This window comes from Schistocerca americana, chromosome 4 (assembly GCF_021461395.2).
Source record: "Schistocerca americana isolate TAMUIC-IGC-003095 chromosome 4, iqSchAmer2.1, whole genome shotgun sequence".
NCBI lineage: Eukaryota > Metazoa > Arthropoda > Insecta > Orthoptera > Acrididae > Schistocerca > Schistocerca americana.
This window is the reverse complement of record NC_060122.1, coordinates 488308798-488335263: the sequence shown is the minus strand read 5'-3', so window position 1 is coordinate 488335263 and position 26466 is coordinate 488308798. Positions and strand designations below refer to the sequence as shown.

The 26466-nt window shown below is 42.9% G+C and overlaps 1 protein-coding gene across 2 annotated transcripts in view; it reads right to left on the bottom strand.

The window, feature by feature from the left end:
• The window catches only part of LOC124614053 (tyrosine-protein kinase Abl), a 445084-nt gene that overhangs the window by 137802 nt on the left and 280816 nt on the right, over nucleotides 1-26466 (bottom strand). For both annotated transcript variants that reach the window (XM_047142887.1, XM_047142888.1), the window contains exons 2-3: nucleotides 10037-10411; nucleotides 2083-2381 (exon numbers count right to left, since the gene is read on the bottom strand). In XM_047142887.1, the coding sequence (XP_046998843.1) occupies nucleotides 2083-2381; nucleotides 10037-10411 (674 nt within the window). The remainder of the gene's footprint in view (nucleotides 1-2082; nucleotides 2382-10036; nucleotides 10412-26466) is intronic.

Sequence of the window (26466 nt, the reverse complement as noted above, 5' to 3'; positions counted from 1 at the left end):
ATGGTGTTAATAGCAAGTAAATGCTACTTTGTACAGCTGTGTGAAGGATAGGAGAATTTGTTCCATAATCTTGGCACTACACGAAGAGGTTTTATTGATGCAAATGAAACGAATAATGGACAGTTTTGTCACTTCCATGTTTTTCCATTTATTGATTCATTAATTTGTCTTACGGAATCCAAATCTCAACACAGGAAACAAATTCCTGATTGAGCTGAAAAGCTGTAGAAAATAATGAATTTCATACAGCAAAATTACAATAGGACAAACAAAATACCATACATAATAGCTTAGGCAGGTGTCTACAGACAATACGTCCCTTTTGGATCTTCTGGCATGCACTTTTAAGGTTGAGTGGGAAACAGGGTAAGAATATTTGACAAAATGGTGGAAAACAGAATACAAGAGGGTGGATAAATGGGGGAGGGGGGGAGCAAAAAGGGTGAGGGCCGGCAGGTGACAGTGAGACAATTATGGCTTCTATCATAAAAATGGCTATCACAATTTATCCATCCAGTGGGCATTCATTCAATAAATGATGAGGGCAAACAGAAATGTCAAATGTAACTGCCACTTATTTTTATGATACTATCTGAACACCAAGCAGGTTAAATTGTAATAGGTAATCTTAATTTCAGGAGAGACAGCATGTCCATATGCTTAATGACTATACTAAACAATATTAAAGGATAAAGTTTAGAGCTTTAGAGTTTGTTTTCTGGCATGTCTATAGAAAATGAGAATTCATTAATTTCTCTACAAATCCACAATTCAGCCTAGAACAACAGAATATTTATTTCTAATCACAGAATTTACCAAGCTAAATCAGCATGTATAATCAACTGTAGCAGAGGTGCTGCAGGTCATAAATGGTGAAATTTAGCCTCCCAAGGACAACGGCCAATTGGAATTAAGCTTTGGGAAGCTTGGCCAAGAAGCAGCTCTTCATCAAAGAGAGCTTTCGCAAGGGCAGGAAATGGTCACTGTAAATATCTGAGTCTGTTCCTGGTCCTGATTGGCTGAAAGGGCTAGATGTTAATAAACAGTTTTGTGGAGCAGTTTGAAGCTCGCAAAATCAAAAAGAAGTAGCTGGCAGCCCTTGTCAAATGTGTGAGTGATTTAGTGAGTGAGCACATGCTTGGTAGGTAGAGGTCTCTTATCAGATTGCAAAAGCTGTAGGTTGCTGGAGGTGGTGTTGGATAAGCCTGACCAACTTGGACAGCTTCAATTAAAGCTAATAAATTCAATTTATTTTCATTGAAACTTCAAGTGTGATTTTGTGTATTGTATCTCAACTAACTATGGAGTGTATTCCTGTTAAGGAGATAGTTGGTAGAAGTTGCCAGGAATCAGCTGGAGGAGCTGTATCAAGCTGGTCAGACCTTGATGATTAAGATAACTACAGGGCTTTAACTATTGACTTTGGAGTTGTGACTATTTTAACTCTGTCTTGTGAATGAAAGCAAGTCTGGTTATCCTTATTTAGAATGATTTAACATTGTAGCAGCACAGGTGGTATATCCAGGTCTGTCAATTAGCATTTTCAAATAGATGTGTGCAGAAATATGTTGCATAATTTGTCTGACACTAGGAGTCGGAGGATTCTTCTGTATCCGTGAGTGTAATTTTGTGTGATGCCATAGAAGATCCGAGAACAGATGAAAGGTTTGTTTCAAATTCAATGTATTTTTTATAATGTTATATTGAAGAAGTGTATGGAAACACGAGTTTTTTTTGGCCTAGAGGTTTATCACGTATGTTATCTGGAACACATGTGCGCAATTCATAAATGTTGAATTCAGCCTCTTCTCAACCAACTCACACTATGTTAGCAAACAAAAGAGAGTAATTGTTTCACTCTCTCCGTTACCACAGAAAATCCAGCCTCTGCATATTATTTATGAAACTTGAGACCCTTTATTCAGTTTAGCACCTCTCCTTTCTTGCACGTTGTTACAGGGTACAGGTAAATCATTCGTTGTTGACAGATATTCTTCTCAGTTGGTCATAATTAAATGTTGACAATAGCAAAACAAAACGTATTAAACAACTTCAAATACACAAACTAAATAAAATTCTTACCTTCCCCTCACTATCCTCAGAGATTCGATAATGGTACACTCTGCCCTCGTAGCGCAGTGAGATGGATCTCTGACCGGGTGAGCTTTCTGATTCACGTACAAGGAAGCTCCCATTGATTCCTGAGCTAAGCAAGTACTCGGCTGCATTTCGCGAGATTGGCCCATGGTACCAGGAGTGTTTCTCCAGTGAGTTGACAGGTGTCACATAATTAGAAGGCACCCAGCCAACCTGGCCGGAGGCTGAGTGGGCTTCACACCACTCACCCGACTTATTGTAGCTCAGGATACGAACCTGCTCACCTGCAAAGATGATATGGTTAATTATAATAGGGCTGACTTTAAGTTTATTTGAGAGATGTAAGCATCAAAATAAAATATAATAAATACTGTGGTATGAATTGCCAATATACAGACTGTCAACTGTCACAGGAATAAGGCAAAAGTACCCTTTGCCTGCAAACAGATTTCGATTCGTGAACACTGTAGTAGAAAATTATTTTCAGCAGAGTACATGATGGTAGATATGAACTCACATCCAAATCAAGCACAAAATTGTCCCTGGAAGACCAGTACGCAAACTATAATTGTTATATAACTACAGGCTATGAAAACTGATACCATCTAAGATAAGTTCACAATGCAACAGGAAAGCAGTTAACTCTTGGAAAAAATATTCCTGTTAAATCCAAATGTGGTATTGTACGAGTGATTCTATGTGGTACATATCACATGAAGCTAAGTGTATATGATGTACTGTAGCTATAGAAAATGAGGTATGATGTTGTTATATTAGAGTAACTGCAATAGCAAGAAGACTGACAACCTGAGGTACTACTGAAAACTGCAAAGAATGAAAAAGAAGAGCCACTATAAACTGGTTGCTGAAGACAACTGAAAAATACCAAAGATACAGCCCATCTGAGAGCTACATGGAGAGAAAGATAGTCTCATAATATAAGTTGTTGCCAAGAATACTAAGACAAAATAGTGTGTCACATGTGATGCAATTGGTTATACACTAGTGTCAGGTTAACTCCTTGTATTATGCTCAACAGTTCGAAATAAAATGTAATCCATTTTCCTCTGGTTCACCTACATTGATGCATTGGTAACCAAATGAATTATTTTTTTCAGGAAACTTTTACCACTGAATGCAAGAGACCCTACCTCTAGAGGTACGGAAACTTTTTTCATTTTTTAAAAGTTCACAAGGCCTGTGCTGTACAAAACTTGATGCAGTGATCTCATCACTCATTAGTTTCATGCATACACAAGTACAAATCTGTTACCAAATTTGATGCTAGTCAAATTAACAGACCATACAGTTAACATGAAATCATAAAAAATGAAAGTTCTGTTTGGAAATTATATCTTCAGGTATAACGTTGAACTAATACTGATGAACCAAAATTGAAAGAATAACAGAATAAAGTACATCAGATTGATTGTCAGGGCTTTTGTATAGGAAAGCAGGCAATTTTCAAGCAGGAGATTAACATTTTCTTAATCATTCAATATGTAACAACAAATTCAGATACATAACAGGATACGTAAATATGATGTGGCCAATTACAAGCTAATTTCAGAAGCAGTTATTCTACTCCAGTATCAAAATGAGCAATAACTAATCCAGTAAGTTCTTCAACAGCTTAGACCACTCAGTAATTCAAAGGAGTGGAAAATATATATGGTTTTGAATGTGTATTTTAGCTGAGTTTTATAGCCGATTGAAATTAGATATGAGCTCTGAAGATGGTTCTGAAAGATAGAGAAATACCACTGGTGTGTGTGTGTGTGTGTGTGTGTGTGTGTGTGTGTGTGTATGTGTGTGTGTGTCGGGGGGGGGGGGGGGGGGGTTGGGGGGGGGGGGGGGGGTTGGTATTGAAAGTAGAGCCTCATGAAGATTAGTATCTGCCATCCCATCTGTCTCTTTATGAATTTAATACCTTCAAGTGAGATACTTTGCAGGTGTGTGTACTTAGCAAATGGCAGTTATGACTGGCTTAAAAATAAGGTGTTCCAGTAACAGAGTGCTTCACCTCCATATCTGTTCATGTTACTGATGGACTAAATAACAGAGAGATTTGATATAATTTATGCTTGTATCTGCACAGATTTTTTTTTCTGAATGGACTTAGTGAGAAAGTGAATCACTTTGTAAATCACACCAGCTAACACAAGCCATGTCACAATGTGAAAACGCCCAACATATAGAATGAGATTTTCACTCTGCAGCGGAGTGTGCGCTGATATGAAACTTCCTGGCAGATTAAAACTGTGTGCCCGACCGAGACTCGAACTCGGGTCCCAAGTTCGAGTCTCGGTCGGGCACACAGTTTTGATCTGCCAGGAAGTTTCATATTTTGCCCAACATATACCTTAATGAAATTGTTTTATTGAATTTTTCAGCCTTCGGTCACACAAGTGGTATGCAGTTTTGGCTTAGCAGCACATCTTTGTCAGATGACTGGAGTATATTATACAGTAATACGTCAAAGTACGACTATATGAACCAGGAAAGGCTGAAAAATACAACAGAAGAACTTTGTTTAAAAGATGATAAGGTAGTATGCCTAACCTGTGTAAATGCTTTAATATTTATGTATAACAATATTCTGTGGAAAGTAGGTGAATATCCAGCATGAGCTACGGACTACACAGTTAAGAAATCTAGACGAAAAGTCAGGACAAGAGCAGCAGTAGTAGTAATAAGCAAGAACATTAAAATGAAATATTTAAAACTTTTATAAATGAGCTAAAGTACAATCAATCTGTAAACAAGAAGCACTGAAACTCTCAAATCATCATAACTCTTCATTAAAGAGTGTAACCTTCTCTAAAACCCAAAATTAATGGACTGGATGTGGTTAGCTTCACTTGTCTCATGCATACAACCAACAGCAGAAGATGGAAATGGGTTTTGTTCTCTGTATTTGCAGCATATTAAGTTAATATTTTCAGCCACATGTATCAAACAAATTTTCTGTAGGAAGACTCATGGCTGTGGTTACTAGGATCAAGTACTGTTTCACTTTTTGTTATTGCATAAAATGCTCTACTTGGAAAGTAAAATAGGGTACAGGGTAAAATTATGGCTGTGAGCAATGCACCTCTGCACTATGGTACTGTGTCAAAGGTTGATGAACGCACTACTTATCGGAAGTCTCACAGTTAGTAGTAAGTCAAGATTAAGAGGAATTTAATAATTCACCAAATGTACACTGGACCAGTGCCAAGTGTGCCACTGTTCCAACTTTTTTTCCCTAGAAACCAAAAATGCAAACCTTCAGACACATCCGATTCTAATCTCCCTACAGTGATAGCTGCAGAAGTGTTTCACCCTATCAGCATGATTGCAATCTTTTAGCCCACACTGCTGCGCATCATAGTGAACAAACACCAAGTGGGAGGATTTCCAGTGCAGTCTTCACTCATATATATTGCAAGCATTCTGAACAGCTACTGCTACATTAGGAGTTTTGACACTCCTTCAGGCAACTGGACATGTCATACTTCAGCAGCTACACTTAGCAAGAAATTTGCAAACCTAGTTCAAAGAATGACACAAGGCATTTGATTTCCTGAGCAGGACATTTCCCCAATATGTCATACACTGAATGTGTCTGAGATGGTCAATCAGCTATTCGAAAATTCCTGGCATATTAAAACCGTGCCCCAGACTGGGATGTGTACAATGCTATTTCAGCACAGTACATATCATAATTTAATGGACACAATAAGCTATTAAAGGAGATGTTCGATCAATTGCTCCTGCATTTGGATGTGGTACTGCACTCACCTTTGCAGTGAGATGCAAACTCTTTCAAACACCCTCGGATCATCTCTCAAATCTTGGGAAGATGCTGCTCCAATCTGTCAACCATAACAATGGGAGTGTTGCACACTTCACTTCTGTGGTGACCAAAAACAGCAAAATTCAGAGGATCAGTTACACACCCTGCTCTACCTATGCATCTTGCACCATGCATTATGTCTTACTTGAGCACTGAAATCGCGGTAGCGACTTCGTTTCATCAAAAGACTTCCAAGATTTCAACGTTTGTCCAGGTTGAAATACTAAATTTCCCCGTTTCAATTTTTGTTGTATGTGAGACGAAATTTACTTTACTGGCTACTATGGCTGCAAATGAATTTTTTTGAGGTGGTACATCACTTGTTACTGAGTGTTCCAAGTTTTGCTATGATTTAGTGTTACCATCTTATCCTGTGCTCTGGCATGCTATTGTATTATAACCTTGAGTACATGAGGAATTCTCATTTGAGCATGCTTCAAACTGTTGTCATTGGAATATAATGTCAACACACTTTGATAGCATCGATGCATCCAAGCTGGACGCTATGCACACTACAGACACTATTAATGCTAAGCATAACACTGCAAGAATGTCTGCAGGTCACTACTCTGCACTGAATTAGTAAAATCAAACAGTGTAATATTAATGCTAATCTATTAAATATTTGTGTCCAAATATGGATCCACACTTATACCTTTATAAAATTAAAAAAGCACCTTTGATTTCTGACAATGACGTATTATCATGCATGCATTATACTCAGTCGCACTCGAAACTGCGCAAAGTGGAACGTACTTGGAGGCCAAGAACCCAAGCTTCCCAAAGGGTGATGAATGCAACAGAGGCAGCCATGATCGTGCAACAAACTTAACAGTTCACTGCACTTCTTCACCTTTTTTTTAATGCGAAAACGCAACCAACAGTTTCCAAAGCAGTACATCAGAGTGAATGTAACAAATGACTGAACATTTCCATTAATAAGCAGTTCAACTTCCTCTAGAGCCAGTCAGTATCCCCTGAGATTTTCCTGGGAATTCCAGGCTCTCAAATGAGGTTGCCAACCTAACATGTGATGGTCTCCCATCATGCATGAATCACATTCCCCATCCGTGGGCCATAGGTAAAACTTGCATCCAATTAGATTGTGACTTAATAATGAAGTTTACATTTTAAATATATTCATACAAACTACGGCAATATTTCATACTGAAGTCTGTGGCAGCTTGTAACCACAATCTGCAATTACCTCGGGAACAGTTTGTTTACACATCCACGTTTACTGGAACGTATTTGCTTTTACTGTCGCATACTTTGGCTGAAGTCCACTTACAGTGTCAGTGGCTCTTGCACTGTGTGCGGATGTTGCCAACTGGGTGATAGCATGAAGTAGCCAACGAGAATTGCTGAATGTAATGACTTCCTTAGGCAGATGATATGAAATCATTACATTTGTTTTCAATATGGAGAGACCCATAGTAACTTTTACAGATCTGGTTATTATAAGTTTTAATGTTGCTTTCTGATTTTCGTAATTCTTTGGTGACTGGAAAAAACTAGCGCGGACAGTCTGACCAGCAGCATAGCTCAAGGCCTAGGTTACGTTGGAATGACATAATTTGATTGCGAGTTGGCGAAGCCTATGAAACCCAGCACAAAAAGTAATGAGACTGACAACTCTGTGAGCGATCTGGCAGCGCTGTGTTGTTCTGTTTGTGTAGACTGGTGCGTTCATCTCTTCCAGCCACACTGTCAAAGTTTTAGCTCTGTGCAGCTATTACTTGATTTTTGAGATGCACCACCAGTGAAACTGTGTTTTTGTTGCGAGTTACGAAAATGGAACTGTCAACATTACACCATCAAGTTTTGTGTTTAACTTGGGGTATCCGCGAGTGTGACCTCTCACAGAAGTTGAAACAGTCCTGTGGGGAACATTGATTATCTAGAGCACAAGATATTCGCCAGCACAATTCATTTTTGGAAGGCCGAGAACACATTGAAGATGGACCTCTCAGGGTGACCTTCAACTTTAAAAACTGACGAAAATGTCGAACATATGTGTGCTCTTATGAGATTCTTCCTCTAGGATAGACTGTCAACAAATGTTGTACAAAGATATCGTTGAAAGGCTCAGGAAAATGGCGAATCGAGTGAGACAAAACATGCAGACAAGGTGATGCTGCACCATGACAACACCACTGTCACACAGCCACCTCCATTATGGAATTTTTGACCTCAAAAGGCATCACAATTATTTCACAGACCCTCTAATTCACTTGAGGACTCTGGAGAACATTCAAAAGAATGTATCCGACACGTCAAAGGCCCTACCAGTTGAAACTTTCAGCACTGCTAACAAGCCTGGGACCAATGGCTCCACTGCTGTACAGCTACTCGTACTTTGTAGGGGTCAATGCTGTCTGAAAAAAAAATAGAAACTATGTTAGACAAAAAGTCAGTCTCATTAATTTTCTCACACACCTCATACAATCGCCATTGCAATAACCTACTTTTATGTCTTATTTCCGATTTAGCCGAAAATTCTGGGAACGTAGTTAAAATTCCAAATCAATATAACAAAACGCCAGCTACCTTTATTTACGAGCCATAGAAAAATTACGCACGAGAATCTCACTGGCTCCCTACATTGTGGTGACAAAAGTCATGAGATACCTCCTAAAACCTTGTGGACCCGCTTTGGCCTGCTACAGTGCAGCAACTCCAGATGGCATGGACTCGATAAGTCGTTGAAAGTCCCCTGCCAAATACATCGTTCGCATTGTCCAGAATGTTCTTCAAATCAATTGTGAACAATTGTGGCCCAGTGACATAGCACATGGTCACCCTAAAAATTCCATCGTTGTTTGGGATCATGAACTCTCTAATGGCTACAAATGGCCTACAAGTAGCCAAATATAATCATTTACAGTCAATGATCGGTTCAGTTCGATCAGAGGACCCAGTCCATTAGATGTAAACACAGCCCATACCATTATGGATCCACTGCCAGCTTGCGCAGTGGCTTGTTGACAACTTGGGTCCACGGCTTCGTGGGGCCTGCGCCACACTCTAGCCCTACAATTATCTCTTAGCAACTGAAATCGGGACTCATCGGACCAAGCCACGGTTTTCCAGTCGTCTAGCGTCCAACCCATATGGTCACGAGTCCAGGACAGGTGCTGAAAGCGACGTCGCGCCATTAGCAAAGGCATTGCCTATTGACGCCAAATCTCGCCGCACAGTCCTAACGAATACATTCATCGCATGCCCTACATTTATTTCTGCAGTTACTTCACGCAGTGTTGCTTGAATGTTAGCAATGACAGCTCTACGCAAGCGCCACTGTTCTCTGTCGTTAGGCGAAGGCCGTCAGCCACTATTGAGAGGTAATGCCTGAAATCTGGTTTTCTCGGCACACCGTTGAAATTGTGGATCTCGGAATACTGAATTTCCAAACGATTTCCGAAATGGAATGATCTAGTGCATCTGGCTCCAACTACCTTTCTAGGTACGAAGTCTGTTACTTCCCACCGTTGGGCACAATCACGTCGGAGTCCTTCACATTAATCACTTGAGCACAAATGACAGCTCCACCAGTGACTGCCATCTATACCTCGTGCAGGCAATAAATACTACAGCCATCTGTATCTGTGCATATCGCTATCCCATGACTTGTCACCTCAGAGGGGAAGGATTAGTGTTTGAAGTCCCGTTGTCGTTATTAGAGACGGAGTACAAGTTCTGATTTAGGGAATGATGGGGAAGGAAATCGGCCCTGCTCTTTGCCAGAGGACACATCCCGGCATTTACCTGAAGCGATTTAGGGAAATCACGGAAAACCTAAATCAGGATGGCCGTACGCGGATTTGAACCGTTGTCCTCCGAAAGAGAGCCCAGTGTGCTAACAACTGCACCACCTCGCTTGTTTTGTCACCTCAATATACACCTGATTCATGATTCGTCATGTTGACTTCCCACGATTCATCGCGCCAATTTACCAACAGCAGCAAAGCCGCCGACACCAGAAGTGCACGTTTAGCTGTAATTACATCCTATTATGTTAGACGTCGTATATCGGTGTGGAAATTTGCACAAACTGGATGAAAACTAAGTGGAAAGCAGCCCGCGTGGCGAGGTGCTCACCCTTCTTGAGGCTGAGCTGGTTCTCGCCCCCGGCCGTGAAGTCGTAGAGAGCGACGAAGAGCTGCGGGTCGTCGTCCTCCTGCGCCTGCAGCAGGTTCTCCTTGGAGGTCCAGCGGGCGGCGGCGTCCAGCGAGCCGGAGCCCGAGCCGGCGGTGGCCGACCCGCCCCCGCCGCCGCCGGAGCCGCCGCCGCCACCCACGGCCGGCACGCAGCCGGCCCCCGTGGCCGCCCCCGCCCCGGCCCCCGACACGGAGCCCACCTGGCCCAGTGTCTCGCCGTCGGGCACGTCCGGGATGTGCGGCAGGGGCCGGCTCTGCAGCAACGCCTCTGCAACACGCGCACCGTCGCTCACCCACTGCCATTCTAGCGGCGAGCCTGCGTGCAACACAAAGCGTGCTCCGTCAGCACGGGGGCCAGGCAGCGACAACACATTTACACTCTACAAGCCCATCCCTAAAAATGAACGACTTTCTTGTCTCGATCGACTAATATAAGTACGAGGCCCATACCGTTCACCGGGTATACTTCGTCCGCCAGTGGCTACGTTGGCCACTCATACGCCAAAACTTTTACAGTTCTCTGTTGGCTCACAGTTGCCTGTTTAGTGTTTTCGTGACGCCATTTTTCTTGTGCAGCAGGTGGCGAAACTATTGCGACTTATAATATTTTAGGAATAGTTGTATTAAAATCTGGTTGTGCAAAATCCACCAGTATTCAGAATGAGATTTTCACTCTGCAGCGGAGTGTGCGCTGATATGAAACTTCCTGGCAGATTAAAACTGTGTGCCCGACCGAGACTCGAACTCAGGACCTTTGCCTTTCGCGGGAAAGTGCTCTACCATCTGGGCTACCCAAGCACGACTCACGCCCCACCCTCACAGCCTCACTGCCAGGAAGTTTCATATCAGCGCACACTCCGCTGCAGAGTGAAAATCTCATTCTGGAAACATCCCCAAGGCTGTGGCTAAGCCATGTCTCTGCAATATCCTTTCTTTCAGGAGTGCTAGTTCTGCAAGGTTCGCAGGAGAGCTTCTGTGAAGTTTGGAAGGTAGGTTCAAAATGGTTTAAATGGCTCTGAGCACTATGGGACTCAACTTCTGAGGTCATTAGTCCCCTAGAATTTAGAACTAGTTACACCTAACTAACCTAAGGACATCACACACATCCATGCCCGAGGCAGGATTCGAACCTGCGACCGTATCGGTCTCGCGGTTCCGGACTGCAGCGCCTAGAATCGCGCGGCCACACCGGCCGGCCTGGAAGGTAGGAGACGAGGTACCGGCAGAAGTGAGGCTGTGAGGGCGGGGCGTGAGTTGTGGTTGGGTAACTCAGTTGGTAGAGCACTTGCCCGCGAAAAGCAAAGGTCCCGAGTTCGAGTCTCGGTCCGGCACACAGTTTTAATCTGCCAGTAAGTTCCACCAGTATTATTTAACTACAAATGGCTTGGCCTTTTCACCTATATCATGTATGGAGCTTCCCGTCAGACTAAACTATGAGCCGGACTTAGACTCGAACTCGGGAACTTTGCCTTTTGAGGGAAAGTGCTGTAACAACTGAGTTACCCAGTCACAACTCAAGATTCAACCGAAGTTCCGTATCAGGGCACACTCCGCTACAGAACGAAAATTTCATTCTGGAAACATCCCCAAGGCTATGGCTAAGCAATCTCTGCAATATACTTTCCTCCAGAAGTGCTATTCCCGCCAGTTTCGCAGAACTTCTGTGAAGTTTGGAAGGTAGGAGACGAGGTAGTGGCGAAACTAAAGCCGTGAGGAAGGGTCGTAAGTCGTGTTTGGGTAGCTCAGCTGGTAGAGCACTTGCTTGCGGCAGACAAAGGTTCCGAGCTCGAGGCTCGGTCCAGCGCACAATTTCAATCTACCAGGAAGTTTCGTATCAGCGCACTCTCCGCTACAGAGTGAACATTTCATTCTGTTGTTCGATAAATTCTCAAAACAGATCACTGATTAGTTTTTTGATCACATTTATATATCTGCCACTATATTACGAATACTGAGGTCACGTGCATGATTTCTCTATTTTGGAGTTTCTTTAAGCACTGGTCATTGTTACCTCAGGATTACACACACACACACACACACACACACACACACACACACACACACACACACAAACACACACACACACAGTTTATTAGTGTTGATGCAATGACAGTGTGGAACTAAGGAACACAAAAAATAACGTTCGGCGTATAGAAGGAGGCTCATTTCTAACTGGTAATATACCCACCAATAAGAAAAACAAATGTCAGTCATGTACTGCTCAATTGCGAGCTACTGTGTTTCAGACAGTGATTCAGGTATAAGATATGATGTCAAGGAATGGAGTTTGTTTGGCCACAAATGCCAGCTACTGACTCGATAAACGGATAACAGATACTCTTAGTTCTAACTGCACCGGATGTTCTGACGGGAGGATTTAGGTTTAAAATAGAAGAAATTGGAAGTATTATACTCAACTAAATTTGGAGCTATGTGCGTGGTACTCCATCCCAGCAGTAACTTTCATTATATTTATAATTTTGATGATCGATCACACTGTGACTTACGTGCTGCACTAGGCTATACTTTTCTTTTATGAGGATTAATAAAGCGCTTAAAAAACTACAGATCAGTGTATTTATTTCTGAGTGGTCAATGTTTCGTTGTGTTTTTCGAATACTGACCACAAAATTGACTGGTAGTTGACTGTTGTGGTGAAAGTGTTGTCCGGTCAATGTATCCCCAAATCTCTTCTTTTGACCACCTGCAATCGGATCCATAATTTCCTTTGCATTTCAACTCTTTCATACAATCCCTTATGTTCCTATCACAAATATCACACAAGATAAAAAATAGTCTTGACAATCACATCTCAATCCGAAAATCGGACCAAGTATACCCGGTTTACGGTATCGAAAGTCGTGAGCAATCCACTGTTAAAATTGTTCCAGTTCCAACAATGTAACAAAACGATAGCGAACTGTAAGTTTAAAACGTCATGGTTGCAAAATATTGTCACGGATTATTTACAGAATAATTGTGGTAATGGTCGACTTCGATTTATTGGGACAATTTTGGGAAAGTGTCCACTTGTAAAGGAGACTGCAAACAGGACGCTAGCGCGACCTATTCTTGAGTACTGCTGGAGAGTTTTAAATACTTACCAGATCGGATTAAAAAAAAACATCGACGCAGTTCCGAGGCTGGCTGCGAGATCTGTTACCGATAGATTTGAACAATACGTCAAGCGTTACAGCGGTGGGGGGTCTCAAATGGGGATCTCTGGAGGGATGGCGGCGTTCTTTTCGAGGAACACTATTGAGAAAATTCAGGAAACTGACATCATCTACTGCCAAATTACATTTCGCATAAAGATCACTAAGTTAAATACGAGAACTTACGGCTCAAACGGTGGCAAATAGATAGCCGGTTTTCGCTCGTTTTATTTGCGAGTGAAATAGGAAAGGAAACGACTAGTAGTGGTACAGGCTACCTTCTGCCACGGATCGTACGGTAACTAGCAGGTTTGTGTGTAGATGCAGAAAAGTGCTAGATATCGGCCACAGGGAGAAGCAGTTTGGATTCAGGAGAATTGCGAGGGAATACTGTGACATTGTAATTCGGTCAGAAACAGCGGAGGACTTGGAAGAGCAACAGAATGGATGGTGTCTTCATAGTGAGTATATAAGATAAACAATAATAAAAGAAAAAGAATAGTAACGAAATGTAGTCGAATTACATCACGCGATACTGAGGGATGCACACAGGGTAAATCACCTAAAACTTTCACAGCAAATATTGCGAAAATGGAAAGTGCTATTGATGTGCGGGTTTCACAGAATGGATTGGAAGTCAGGAGCTCGTATTGTTAGCTAATAAACAGATTGTAATAATACTTATAAACTTTATTTTTGTGTGCAAATATTCACTTTTTAAATGGCACAATGCCTAGTGAAATTAACAAAATGAAAGTACAGTGAATTGGAATGTCAGTTGGTGTTTGTTGCAGGATTACCTACCAATACAGTTGGAGAGCCTCTACAATGCTGTTCGAGTTTACAGGAAATGCCAAGTCGGCTGCGGCGTGAATGGAAATTTTGATTGAGGAGGGAGACGTGCTAGGGTAGTCCGTGCTGTTGTGCAAAGCCAAAGGTGGCGTAGTGCTTAGCGCGTCTGCCTAGTGAGCAGGAGACCCAGGTTCGAATCCCGGACTTGGTACAATTTTCATTCGTCACTTTTGTCTGCATGTATACATTCCACATGTCAGACTTCGAAAGGTCTCTGGAACAATATACGAGGGTCATTCAATAACTAATGCCTCACAAACGTCTCTGCAGTTCCTGAGGCTGTAGCATCGCCATCCACTGCACACAAACGTTTATGGATGTTCACCACGGTTCCTTTTTGTGCACACAAGACTTCAATAACAGCACGCTGCTTGTAACTTGAGTCATATGTAGACGTCATTTTGACACTGTATTACCGCTCTGTCATCTGCCAGAACGGTTCGAAACTTCACCGGCGCACAGAACAGACATCAAATGTGAAGCACCAACAAGGACTTTGATCTGTGTATATAAATGGATTTTTTTTTTAAAATGTGGGGCACTACTTATTTAACGACACTCTTAGTTTTATTTGATACTGAAACAACGGATTAGTTTTGCTATTTGGGCAGCAAAACAACTGAAGACCGAAGTAGAGACGATATAAAATGTAGACTGGCAACGGCGAGTAGTGTGTTTCGGAAGACGAGAAATTGCTTAACGTCTAATATAGATTTAAATTTTAGAAACTCTTTTCTGAAGGTATTTGTTTGGAGTGTAGCCTTGAATGGCATTGAAACGTGGACCATAAATAGTTCACACAAGAAGAGAATAGAAGCTTTTGAAATGTGGTGCTACAGAATAACGCTGAAGATTTGATGGGTAGTTCATGTAAGTAATGAGGTACTGGATAGAACAGGGGAGGAAAGAAACTTGTGGCACAACTTGAGTAGAAGAAGGGATCAGTTGATAGAACACGTTCTGAAATATCAAGTGGTCATCAGTTTAGTACTGGAGGGACGAGGGGAGGGAGGGATGGTATTGTAGAGGAAGATTAAGACATAAATACAGTGAGCACATTCAAATAGATGTAGGTTGCAGTAGTTACTCGGCGATGAAGAGGCTTGCACAGGACAGAGTAACATGGAGAGTTGTATCAAACTAGTCTACGGACTGAAGACAACAACCACCAATAACAACAAACAACGACTGCAGGAATGTTATCCACAAACATCATCCCATGCTAGTATGTTTTGACGTCATCAGAGTCTCGCGTGACCACAGGCAGTACTTCGTTTCGATAGCGTGCTGTCATTGAATTCTTCGTTAAAGAGTGAAATTCTACGGCTGAAATTCACTTCGGATTTCAACGTGCTTATGAAGATGTTTGCTTTGGTGCCAGTCGTATTATGAGATGAGTAAAACATTTCAAAGGTGGAAACACGAGTATCTAAAATGAGTCTCCATTTTTAAAAAATTTAATGACATAATTAGAGAAGCCAGGCGTGATACAGTGAATGAAATCGCTACAAAACTTGCAGTAGGACACGATATAGTGCAAGTAATGAGTCAAAGCTTAGGTTATAGAAAAGTTTGTGCCCGTTGGGTGCCATGTTTACTGACTGAAAACAAAAACCTCGGAAATTAACAATCATCCAAAACCTTCAGAGATTTCAAGATGAAGGTGATTATTTTTTATAGTATTGCCACAGGCGATGAAAGCTGGTTCCATGATTCCGAGCCAGAAACAATATGCCTGAGTATGGAATGGCAGTACATGGATTCGCCTCGAAGGAGGAAATGAAGACAGTGCCATCTGCTGCAAAAGTTACTGGCACTGTCTTCTAGGATGCACAAAGTTGCAGTTTGGTTTTCTTGCACCTAGACAAACCATTCATGCTGCCCGCTATATGCAGACAATTATCATCCTGCGAGAGGATAACACGCGTCCTCACACTACTCGTGTCATTGTGAAGAACATTACGACATTGGGGTGGGAAACACTTTCATATGATCTCTTTAGTCCTGATTTGGTATCCTGTGACTGCCATTATTTCGGTTTTGTTAAGGAAAATATGCAAGGTTTGTATAAGGAGACGGCCGAGGATGTTTGGGAAGCAGTTCGTCAGTATCTTCAGGAAGCTGGAAAGGAGTTCTATTGTAAGGCTGTCGGTGGTTGTTTTCAAATTTCCAGAACAAGGAGAAGAATGTGTCCAAAGAATGGAGACAAAGTGGCAAAGTATGTTCATTAAGATGATGCTGCCTACCTGTTTTGTATGAAGAATAAAAACTTTTGCTCTTAGTTTCACTCTCGGACTCTAACAATATACTGGACACTTTTCGCGGAAAGAGGAGATTCGACATTGCAGCTATAATCTCGCCAGACGAATGCAACCTGTGTGGGCAGAAGAAAGGAGACAGCGTGCCTGTTACGCATTAAAACATTGATTACTATGAAAATAACATATTTTAAACTGTTGTTATTGACTGAAGAGTTGTACATTCAGATGAAAGGGGTCTCGCCAGAGTGCTGTGTCGAGCTAATTCAACTTCTGAATGGCCACTTTCAAGCGAAAACAACACTACTAGAACACAAAAGCAAAATAACTGAACAGCGACAACAACTGGTCAGATCATTTTTCTCCTGACGCGGTTTCGCAGCAAAACTCTCTCAACACTTTTCACATTGGCCTACTTGAAACCATGCCGCTCTTTTCATTATTATAATGGTACTCCTTGTGAGATGTATCCCATATTTCAGGGCATTTCTTCACCTCTTCAGTAAGAATTTCTACATCCAAGGCGATTCCATCCGTGAACACGTGCGTGCTGTCCAAGTCTCCCGTGACTGCTGCAAGATCGCAGTGCATCACAGCCGTACCGTGCGCGGCTCAATTTCTTCCCATTTACTGCTATAAGGCCATTTGCCAGTGACTAAAAGCGTCATAAAAGCTCATGCTCAGCAATACGCTGAAGCAAGCAGCTTGCGCCGAGTACATACGCGTTTTCTATGATCTTGCGCAACGAAGGACAAACATTCATTACAAATCTAGATGAAAGAAGTTGGGAGGGAGGGAGGGAAGGAGGGGGCTTGCCGGTATGAATGGTCGTGTGGCACGAGTAGTAAAAAAAAAAAATCAATACGCGGCCTGTACGCTACGGACGTGATGCCGGAGCAAACGATTTAGCGATGATGTCAGTAGTACTGTGGTGCAGGTACACATAACGCCCTTTTTTTTCGAGCTCTATTTTTTTTCGAGCTCTATTCATGAATAGAAAGAAAACGAAAACAACGGTACAAATATTTCATTCGTGCATTACACGATGATAAGTAAATAAGTAAAGTTTTTTTTTCTGCTCTTTGGGTTGAAAGAACGAATTCAACATTGTCATGCCGTAACTTCTAGGTTGTTCTTGTGGGTGAGCCTTTTACGAGGCCTGTTTTTTTAAGTAAGTACCGTTTTGAAATTAAAAAAAAGACGTGCTAAGATATCTCAATTTTATTTTTACATGAAAGCCTGTACCTTAATCTACGCATTGACGCCATTACAGTCTGATTCTTCCTTGTTTACGTTGTGTACTGAGTGTTTAAGATGCCTCCGATAATCGTGAGTCTCGCCGACTGTGAAGTACGGGCTGTTATAAGATTTCTTAGTGCTAAAGGCCTAAAAGCGATCGATATTCATCGTGATATCTGTGCAGTTTACGGAGAAAACATTATGAGTGATGGAATGGTAAGAAAGTGGGTAATAGCATTTAAAGATGGCCGCACAAATGTGCATGATGAACAATGGAGTGGGCGTCCTTCGGTCGTTCATGAAAGTTTGGTGCAGGAAGTGGACAATAAGCTGAGAGAAAACAGACGCTTTACGATTTCCTCCTTGCAGGATGACTTTCCTTAGGTTTCTCGTAGTGTTTTGTATGGCATTGTGACCGAGCACTTGAATTACCGAAAATTGTGCGCACGTTGGGTACCGAAAAGGTTTACGGATGTGCACAAAACCAAACGTTTAGACAGTGCATTGACTTTCCTTGAGCGGTACCACAACGACGGTGATGATTTCTTAAGCCAAACTGTTACGGGCGATGAAACATGAGTGGGCTACTTCACACCAGAATCAAAGCAACAGTCCACGGAAGTTGAGTATGGGCATCGTTTTGCTGCAAGACAATGCCCGTCCGCACGTGGCGAATCAGACCAAAGATCTCATCACATCTTTTCGACGGGAAACTCTGGATCATCCTCCGTACAGGCCCCATCTTGCGCCCAGTGACTACCATCTGTTCCTGCACCTGGACGGTCAGCGTCTTCAAGACGATGACGAACTCAAAACAGTGGTGATGCAGTGGTTAACAAGTCAGACGGCAGACTTCTATGAGGCGGGTATTAAAAAACTGGTACAACGTTATGACAAGTGCCTCAATATTGACGGAAATTATGTAGAAAAGTAGATTAAGGTACAAGCTTTCATGTAAAAATAAAATTTTTGAGATATCTTAGCACGTTTTAATTTCAAAACGGTACTTCACGCCTCGTATTATAAGCGCTCCGTTGTCTGTAAGCACCGACGAAGAAATGTGGACAGTGATTCGTTTTCTGTACTCTCAAGGGGCTAAAGCCTCGGAATTTGCTCGCACAATGCAGTTGCAGTCTGGCGATTGCCAACTCAGCGAGCGAAAAATTTACGAATGGATAAATGGCTTTAAAAGTGGGAATGTTCTGCCCACGAAGAGCGTTCGTGAATGCCATCTACTTCGTAAATGAGCAGTAACATCGAGACAGCTGAGCGTCACATCAGAACTTATGATATTGCGCATAAATGGAATGTTAGGCACGATTCACGATTTGCAATCGTATATGAATATCTGAACTATCACAAGGTCCGTGTCGTTTGGAAATGTCAATTCCCATTTAACGCGTCCTGTAGAAGGGGGAATACTTTCTCAATCTCATAACAACCGTTGACGAGAAGTCTATCCATCACAACGAACCACAAAGCAAGCAGCATAAAATTGGGGAGAGGTGTGGGCATGCGAGAGGGGGAATGAGAGGGGAGGGACAAGCATCATTATTCGTTTACAACAAAAAAAAATCAAACGCCGAGCTTCTGCAGGAAAGTTGATGACGACAATGTTTTGTAACATGAAAAGTCCATTGCTGATTATTACACACCTAACAATCAAAAGGTGAATAGTGACAGCTACTAAGAGCTATGGGGAGAACTAAAACTCAAAATCAAAACGAAGAGCTGAGGAAAATTTTCAGCAGGTGTAATTCTGATTTATGATAATTCCCAACCTCATACAGCTCAGAAACCAACCTCAGTATTCAAAACAATCTTTTTCGGCTGCTGGAACACTTACTGTCCTGTCCTAACTCCAAGTGATTTTTAACTTCTTGGTCCGATGAGGGAACACCTGGTTAATTCCAAGTTTTTGTCTGGTGACGAGGTTATGGAGTGCAGCGATAATTAATTGGCACGATGCTACACACCTCCCTCCAGCACGAAATTACGGAGCTTGTCAAGATATGGAGCAAGTGTTTAGAAGTTGAGGGAAAATATGGACAGAAATTACACTGAGGTGAACAAAGTCCTGCGACAGTAATGTGCACATATACAGATGGCGGCAGTGCGGCGTACACAAGGTACGAAAGGGCAGTGCATTGTACTCAGGTGATTCATTTGAAAAGTTTCTGACCACGACGAGAATGAGCAGACCTTGAACGCGGAATGGCAGGTAGTTGGAGCTAGATGGATGAGACATTCCACTTTGGAAATCGTTAAGGAATTCAATATTCAGACACCCACAGTGTTAAGAGCGAGCCGAGAATACCAAGTTTCAGGCGTTAACTATGACCGCAGCCAACGCAGTGGCCGACGACCTTCACATAACGACCGAGATCAGCGGCGTTTACGTAGAGTTGTCAGAGCTAACAGACTGCGTGCTGTGGTCAAGTGAACCGATCGTTGACTGGAAATGACGCATTTATTCGTGGACTTCATGTTCCATAACACCGGCGGAATTTTTATGGATGACAATGTGTCGTGTCACCGTGCCACAACTGTTAGCAATTTGTTTGAAGAACATTCTGGACAATTAGAGCGAATGATCTGGCCGTCCAGATCGCCCGACATGAATCCCATAGAACATTCATGGAAAATAATTCGTGTGCAAAATAATGCACCGGCCAACACTTTTGCAACTGAGCATTCTCAATATTTCTGCAGGGGACTTCCGCTGACCTTTTGAGTCCATGCCACGTCGAGTTGCTGCACTACGCCGGGCGAAGGAAGGTTCGACACGATATTAGGAGGTATTCCATGACTTTTGTCACCTCAGTATACAAAGCGTGCTTGGGGACGCGGAAAGCTCTGCAGTCGTACTGTGGAAATGTAGCTAAGTATCTGACGTCCAAAAGGGCATGATCATTGACGTTCGGACCAATGTTTGAAGCATTTCAGAAGCGGCTAAGTTTCTAAACTGCTCGCGTGCTGCCTTGGTTGAAATATACGGTGCATGCCAAAATGGCGCTATCGAAACCCGGGGCCAGGCCACTGTGGTGCGCCGGCCGCGGTGGACGAGCGGTTCTAGGCGCTTCAGTCCGGAACCTCGCGACTGCTACGGTCGCAGGTTCAAATCCTGCCTCGGCCATGGATGTGTGTGATGCCCTTAGGTTAGTTAGGTTTTATGTAGTTCCAAGTTTTAGGGGACTGATGACCTCAGATGTTAAGTCCCATAGTGCTAACAGCCATTTGAACCATTTTGAACCACTGTGGTGCACCACGGGCTGCGGAAATGTGTACGGGCGAACAGACAAGCAACTTTTGAGCAAATGACTGTCCAGGTGAACCAAGGGGGTCACATAATCGTTGGCACTTGCGCGACCTTGCATAGAAACTAGGGGTCCGTGGAATACCACGATATGGCTGCCCAAATCATCACCAAACCGGCGCCATGTTTCGCTCTTGGGAAGTAAACTCATCCGACCAAATTACTTTCTTCCACTGCTTGCACCATAGTCCAGGTTTTACGACTTTGCCACCACTTTATCCTCTTACGGGCATTTGCATCACTGATGAGTAGTTTCGGGATTCCAGCTTGTCCGGCAATTCCCAACTTGTGTTGTTTTGGTGCTAACAAGGACCGCGAATGCGACATTCAGTCCTCCTGTGACTCTTGCAGCTCTCGTTCCCTTGTATTTCGTCGCAATCCTTTTCAACGACCGTCCGGAATGATCACTCAACACACACTTTTGTCCGCTTTGTGACTTAGCGGATGACGTTTTTCCGCTTTCGCTGTATGCGGTATAAATCTTCGATATTGTGTCTCATGAAACCCCAAACACTTCGGCCACCTTCGCGAAAGAACTTGCCCCCCTTTTAACAGCCGTGTACCGCAAGTCTCTAGAGGAACGGAAGGTTCCAAATGATTGGAAAAGAGCACAGGTAGTCCCAGACTTCAAGAAGGGTCGTCGAGCAGATGCGCAAATCTATAACCCTATATCTCTGACGTCGATCTGTTGTAGAATTTTAGAACATGTTTTTTGCTGGCGTATCATGTCGTTTCTGGAAACCCAGAATCTACTCTGTAAGAATCAATATGGATTCCGGAAACAGCGATCGTGAGAGAACCAACTCGCTTTATTTGTTCATGAGACCCAGAAAATATTAGATACAGGCTCCCAGGTAGATGCTATTTTCCTTGACTTCCGGAAGGCGTTCGATACAGTTCCGCACTGTCGCCTGATAAAGTAAGAGCCTACGGAATATCAGACCAGCTGTGTGGCTAGATTGAAGAGTTTTTAGGAAACAGAACACAGCATCATGTTATCAATGGAGAGACGTCTACAGACGTTAAAGTAACCTCTGGCGTGCCACAGGGGAGTGTTATGGGACCATTGCTTTTCACAATATATATAAATGACCTAGTAGATAGTGTCGGGAGTTCCATGCGGCTTTTCGCGGATGATGCTGTAGTATACAGAGAAGTTGCAGCATTAGAAAATTGCAGCGAAATGCAGGAAGATCTGCAGCGGATAGGCACTTGGTGCAGGGAGTTGCAACTGACCCTTAACATAGACAAATGTAATGTATTGCGAATACATAGAAAGAAGGATCCTTTATTGTATGATTATATGATAGCGGAACAAACACTGGTAGCAGTTACTTCTGTAAAATATCTGGGAGTATGCGTACGGAACGATTTGAAGTGGAATGATCATATAAAATTAATTGTTGGTAATGCGGGTACCAGGTTGAGATTCATTGGGAGAGTCCTTAGAAAATGTAGTCCATCAAAAAAGGAGGTGGCTTACAAAACACTCGTTCGACCTATACTTGAGTATTGCTCATCAGTGTGGGATCCGTACCAGGTCGGGTTAACGGAGGAGATAGAGAAGATCTAAAGAAGAGCGGCGCGTTTCGTCACAGGGTTATTTGGTAACCGTGATAGCGTTACGGAGATGTTTAGCAAACTCAAGTGGCAGACTCCGCAAGAGAGGCGCTCTGCATCGCGGTGTAGCTTGCTCGCCAGGTTTCCAGAGGGTACGTTTCTGGATGAGGTATCGAATATATTGCTTCCCCCTACTTATACCTCCTGAGGAGATCACGAATGTAAAATTAGAGAGATTTGAGCGCGCACGGAGGCTTTCAGACAGTCGTTCTTCCCGCGTACCATACGCGACTGGAACAGGAAAGGGAGGTAATGACAGTGGCACGTAAAGTGCCCTCCGCCACACACCGTTGGGTGGCTTGCGGAGTATAAATGTAGATGTAGATTACGTAAGCACCCACCATGCAAGCACCAACAATTTGCCCATGTCAGAATTCCGTTAGCTCCGACATAATGCACTCACAACTAGAACAAAATAGTGATCTGACCACGACAGACACTTGCAACGTATTAAGGGCACCGCACAGGTGTCGTTCGTGGTCAAATACAGCATCGTATGCATCTCTGTTTCCGCATTTTTCTCCAACCCCTATACCCCCAAGCGGCTGTCGACCACACTTACCGATAATGTTGAAATAAACATTCCGGTTCATCCTAACCTGCATGAGTGGACCGAAATCATGGTGCGAAAAGTTCCTGCAGAACATTACAGAACCAACTTAGGCATCAGCTAAACCTTCAACACAATGCCGGTTAAGCACCTCATTTGTGCGTCGGTACGCTCAAAGCCTCGAGTCGTTTGAAAGGTGGCTAAATCGCGACTCGTCGGGTCACACTATATGCCTCGAATCAACTACTAAGTTTTGTGTTGTTCGGCCCACCGAAGACTTTCAGCTTCTTGTATCGCGTTGAGCAATGGTCTCTTGCGATGTACCCATCGACGAAAGTCCGTTGCGTCCAGTTCCCTTCACAATTTTCGGCTGGATATGGTTGATATGGACCTGCATTCTGTGACAACAGCAATTCTTGGTTTGAAACGGATCGTCATTGACAAGGCGTGACGCTCGTCATCACTGTTCTTACGCCGTATTACATGGCTGTTAGTGGTACGCCATTCGCCGTCAATGTGTTGGACAGTCCACAATACTACACCAACGAATCACGCAACTTCATTCACAGTGTGGTTACACGCACATTGTGAACTACAGGCCCTTACCTGCCATTCTCTCTCTTCCGTCGACTCATCATACTGCACTAACTCTAACAACTGATTGACACACACACACACACACACACACACACACACACACTATATATATATATATATATATATATATATATATATATATATATATATATATATATACCACTTCACTGCAACTACCGCCTGGTACCAGTACTAGAGCGCCAACAGCAACCCGAAGCGACGGATGGATCTTTTGAGGGAGTCACTAACACTTTGTCTGGTAACAGTATTACTTCCTTCTCTCCACGTTCCCTAATGAGGGCGACAGTTCCATTATGCGACCAAGCAGTTTATCTCGCGTAATCACCTATCGTTTGCACACCTCAGATTTCATCCAGCTCCAAACCAAAAATCTAATGGCGTAAGGTTTGGCAATCTTGGTGGACAGTTAACTGTACTACCATCACCAATCCAGAGATAAGCGTCAGTGCGCCACTAGTCCGAAAACAAACGTATTTTAAACGTGTGCTCTCGCGGTAACTATTCGAAATAGGGCATATGTCAATAACAGTTTTTTGTTGTTGCCTCAAATGAGCTTTCCTTTCATATCCCTGAACACAGAGTATTCCTCCTGGGACACCCTGTATGGATGCATCTTGCGAAATGACCATGACGCGCAAACCGGATATTTGAGGCCAGTCCGTATGACAGTCATGCTTCCCACGTCATTTTCGCGGATGGAACAGGAAAGCGGGGCGGGAGGGGGGCACGATGACGATGACGACGACGACGACGACGACGACGACGACATTGGTTTTTCTAAGGACACTTCAGCACACACCCTTAAGATGGGTTGCAATGTTTCAAGTTCAATAAATTATCGATTATTTGGGAACGGATTATCTGGCTAGCGAATTATCCATGCATAGTTCGGCGATTTTTGAAAAAATAAAGAAAGAAGCCTTAAGTAGTTTGTTAAGTTGGAACGAATATCTTCGTTCAGAATACAAATTGCTGGTCATTGAGACTTAGGTGACGAAAACCTCATCGCGTTGTTTAACAGTGACGCATACGAAAGGGAATTTGCGTACCTAGATGACGTGGTTATAGTGAATAAAGTGTGTTCAGTACAGAAAGAGAACGGTGACAAGGTAATTGAGGCTCCCGTTATCACGCACAACCGAGGCACTGAAATGCTTTGATCATCATTAGAGTTTGTTGGGCAATATTCGTTTCACTATACGTAAACTGATGCATTGACTCCCCGGAAAACGATTACGTCGTATGTGGAAAAAAGTGGATGAAAGAGATGAACAGAAAATAATTGCACGATTGCTTCCCGAAAGTGAACTAACAGCAGTTTTAATACACTACAGCGTGTTTAGGTGTAACTTTGAACGTAATTTCTCAGTATTAGGCGAGTAATGCGTATAAGCAACATAGTTTTCATTCGTGACATAATATACATTTCGTAAATACAAAAGACTCCCGCGACAAAAAGGTGTATTTTGTAATATCCGTGGTTTTCGGATATCCGCGCAGTTTCGGGTCGCCTTGATCCAGATTACCAGCAGTGAATGTATCCTGTACAAGAGAGCACTGTATCAACGTCTACTACGGAAACGCTTAGTACACGGACTCGGCCCGCGACCTTTTTTATGCGGAGCGTGGCGTGCAGCGACCGGAGCTACGCCGCTGTGCGCTGTATTTGTCTCAGACAATTGCCCCGCCACGAGACGTGGGCAGGGGTGCCGCGGAGGGTCTGGCATCGACTCAACTCGGCAGGCCGTGACTCAGCCGGGCAGCAGACGCCACGGCGCCGGCACGGGGGCGCCTGCCTTCCTCTCCTCCTCCTCCTCCTCCCCCTCCCCCGCTACTCCATTGCTGGCCTCCCTGTGGCCTCCAACTATTCGGCAATATTTTCTGCTTTTAAGTCCAATTGTTAGAGGGAATTTGAGAGGAACGGCGGGGGAAGGGGGGGGGGGGGGGCTATCACAGTGGGTATCATCCAAGTGGTGGGCAAAACTGACCAATCAAAACAGACACCGGTATTTTAGTTCTGAATAACCGGTATTTTTCGGAATTTGTTTGGTCTCAAGTTGTAACAGATTTTTAATTTTTTTTACTAATAACCGGGTAAAATACTGGTATATATATTTGCCATAGCAGCAGGGCAAAAATTTTTCATTTTTAAACAAACATTTTTTTTAAAGAAAGGAGTAACTTAAATTCGTTAAATTTACATTGGTTTGAAATATTGCATTATATAAAGAATGGGAAAAGTTGTCAGTGCTATTTTAATATCAATGCTGACAGAAACGAGCAATAACCACATGGCATAAGAAATGGCATAGCATTGCTGAGACAATGTCCCTGTTACCGTGTGTCGTGGCTTAAGCAATGCGTGTACGTGCAATGTGCGAGACTTCGTCGCCGGACATCCGTTGTATTGCAGAATGGTATCAAACCTAGTCTGGAAATATTTTTACGAAGTGCGTAGCGACTAAATATAAATCTTCATTTGCTCCAAAAGATTAAATAACTGTCTGCCATTTTTGTGGGATAACAAAAAAGAAAGAACGTTACAGAAACAGCAATACACGAAAAGCTTAAGAATACATTCATAGTATACAATAAAAGTACCTATCTGCTGCCTGTGTCTACATAATATACCTTTTTCAGCTTGTAGCCCTTGAAAATGACCAAATCAATACGAAAAGCAGAGTTCTTTACCAGCAGTTTTCACCCTTTAGAATTAACTATGCGTAATGCCAAAATAGTGATATAATCTCCGGCTACAACATA